This window comes from Hyaloscypha bicolor, assembly GCF_002865645.1.
Source record: "Hyaloscypha bicolor E unplaced genomic scaffold K444scaffold_126, whole genome shotgun sequence".
Classification (NCBI taxonomy): Eukaryota; Fungi; Ascomycota; class Leotiomycetes; order Helotiales; family Hyaloscyphaceae; genus Hyaloscypha; species Hyaloscypha bicolor.
In genome coordinates, this window is record NW_020194628.1 from 461,325 (window position 1) to 463,261 (window position 1,937).

The 1,937-nt window shown below is 45.3% G+C and overlaps 1 protein-coding gene across 1 annotated transcript; it reads left to right on the plus strand.

The window, feature by feature from the left end:
• Window positions 1-569, plus strand: K444DRAFT_696119 (uncharacterized protein; the record flags this gene model as incomplete). Its single annotated transcript, XM_024887902.1, has 1 exon — window positions 1-569. A coding segment is annotated over one exon (494 nt), but the record flags the coding sequence as incomplete, so codon positions are not given.
• Between the last annotated feature and the right edge of the window lie 1,368 nt (window positions 570-1,937).

A 1,937-nucleotide genomic window follows, 5' to 3' on the forward strand; every position in this document is an offset into this window, starting at 1 on the left:
TGGATCTCCATCGAATACTCAATACTCTACGTCCACAGCGAATCGCAGTCCTTCCTCACTCTCCTCGTACCCCTCGCACGCGAATTAGAAAGTCTCGTGCACGAGAAACAACCCGATCCGATCGTATACGTATCAAGACTGCCCTTGAATGGGCCACCCCTCGTTCCGTATGGAGAAGATATAAAGACGAATACGGCTTTACCTTACGTCAAATCAGGCTTGTTCAACAGAATCTAATTACCCCGCAAAAGAAGACTAAGGTTGGACGTAAACCTACGATCCCGGCAGAGAAGGTTACAAAGCTCAAGGAGTGGCTTTTGGCAAATCCGGTATACCGTTATATATCCTTCTATAACCTACCTACGTGTACGCCAGAGCTTGAGCTACAAGAATATGGATTTGAGGCTATTCGTACAGTATTTAAGTCTATTGGATATGGGAGACGGGTGGCTAAAAGAAAGGGATTTTCAGACGATCTAGTTCATATGGCATAACGGGTTGCTTTCGCAAAAGAGGGTTTAACTTGGTCCCGGGAACAACTCTATTTACAATGCTTTTCAGACGAGGTTTGGGCATATAGAGGAGCATTTATATAAAGCTACGTTATAGTCCTGGTTGACGGCGATCCTGAAGCTATTCGCAAAGACCGATACCTGCCAGAATGTGTCCAGCACAAGTACTCAAAACGACCGGCTTAGATGTTCCATGGAGTGATTTGTAGAGGGAGAAAGGGTCCTGCGATATTCTGGGAGAAGGAATGGGGTTCTATGGACTCAAGAAAGTATAATGAGGTTATACTATCTCAAGTCCAAGCTTGGTTTGATATAGAAAGAGTATGAGGGGTCCGCCTTGCTTGGTAATACGATAGAGCATCTTGCCACAGGTCTTTTGAGACGCAAGATAATCTATACCGGAGGAATATCCCCTCTATCGACTGGCCCCCTTACTTCCCTGATTTGAACCTTATTGAGCATATATGGAGCTGGATGAAGAGATATATTCAGGAGCATTATTTTCAAGCTTATTACGATGCGAAGTGTGTCTCTTTAGATATTCTGAGAGGGATTGTTTTACAAGCTTGGAATGCTGTCCCAGACAGCTATATTGAGACACTTTTTGAGTCATAGTGGAGGCGTTGTCAAGCTGTAATTGATGCTAACGAGATCTGGGCCGCTTCGCTAAAATTAAAGCCTGGCGGCCCTACGCAAGCTTCGGGGCCAGTCTTTAATTTTGCCCTGATCTCGATTCGAGATTAATTGGATGCCTCAGGCACTTATTTAAGGGATATTAGCTTTACTGACTTTAAATTCACTTTGAAAATTCACTTTTTAAAGGCTAAAAATTTTCCAGGTAAGCTAAATAAGGTAGGTTTTAATTTCGAATTCCAAAGCTTCTTTCCTTTAATAAATATACATACACATATATATACGTAAGTCAACCCCTATACCCGCTACAGGCCTGCCTCTGGCCTGTAACGCTCCTTACGGTCCGTAGAATGTCTTCTCTCCCATCTGCTCCCGCTGCTTCGGCAGTACCAGTACTAGCTCCAGCTGCAGCTCCAGCTTTAGTACCACTACTACTACCACTACTAGCACCAGTACTAGTAGTAGCAATAGCAGCAACAGCAGCAGCACTAGCAGCAGTAGTACCAGCAGCAGCAGTACCACCAGCAGTAGCAGCACCAGTACTAGTGCCAGTACCTGCCCTGCCTGCCCTGCCTGCTCTGCCTGCCCTGCCCGCCCGCCCAACCCGCACCATAACAGCACTCTCTTTACTGGCTCCGCTACAGGTACCTGTTTTGCGGCCCGGCTGTACTACTAATCCTGCCCGGCCTGCTAACCTGGAGGCTAAGCTTAGCTAATTCGTTAGTCAAGTTTATACTACCGGATATATATATTATACTAGTAGGTCGGGTATATAGATAGTATATATAGTTA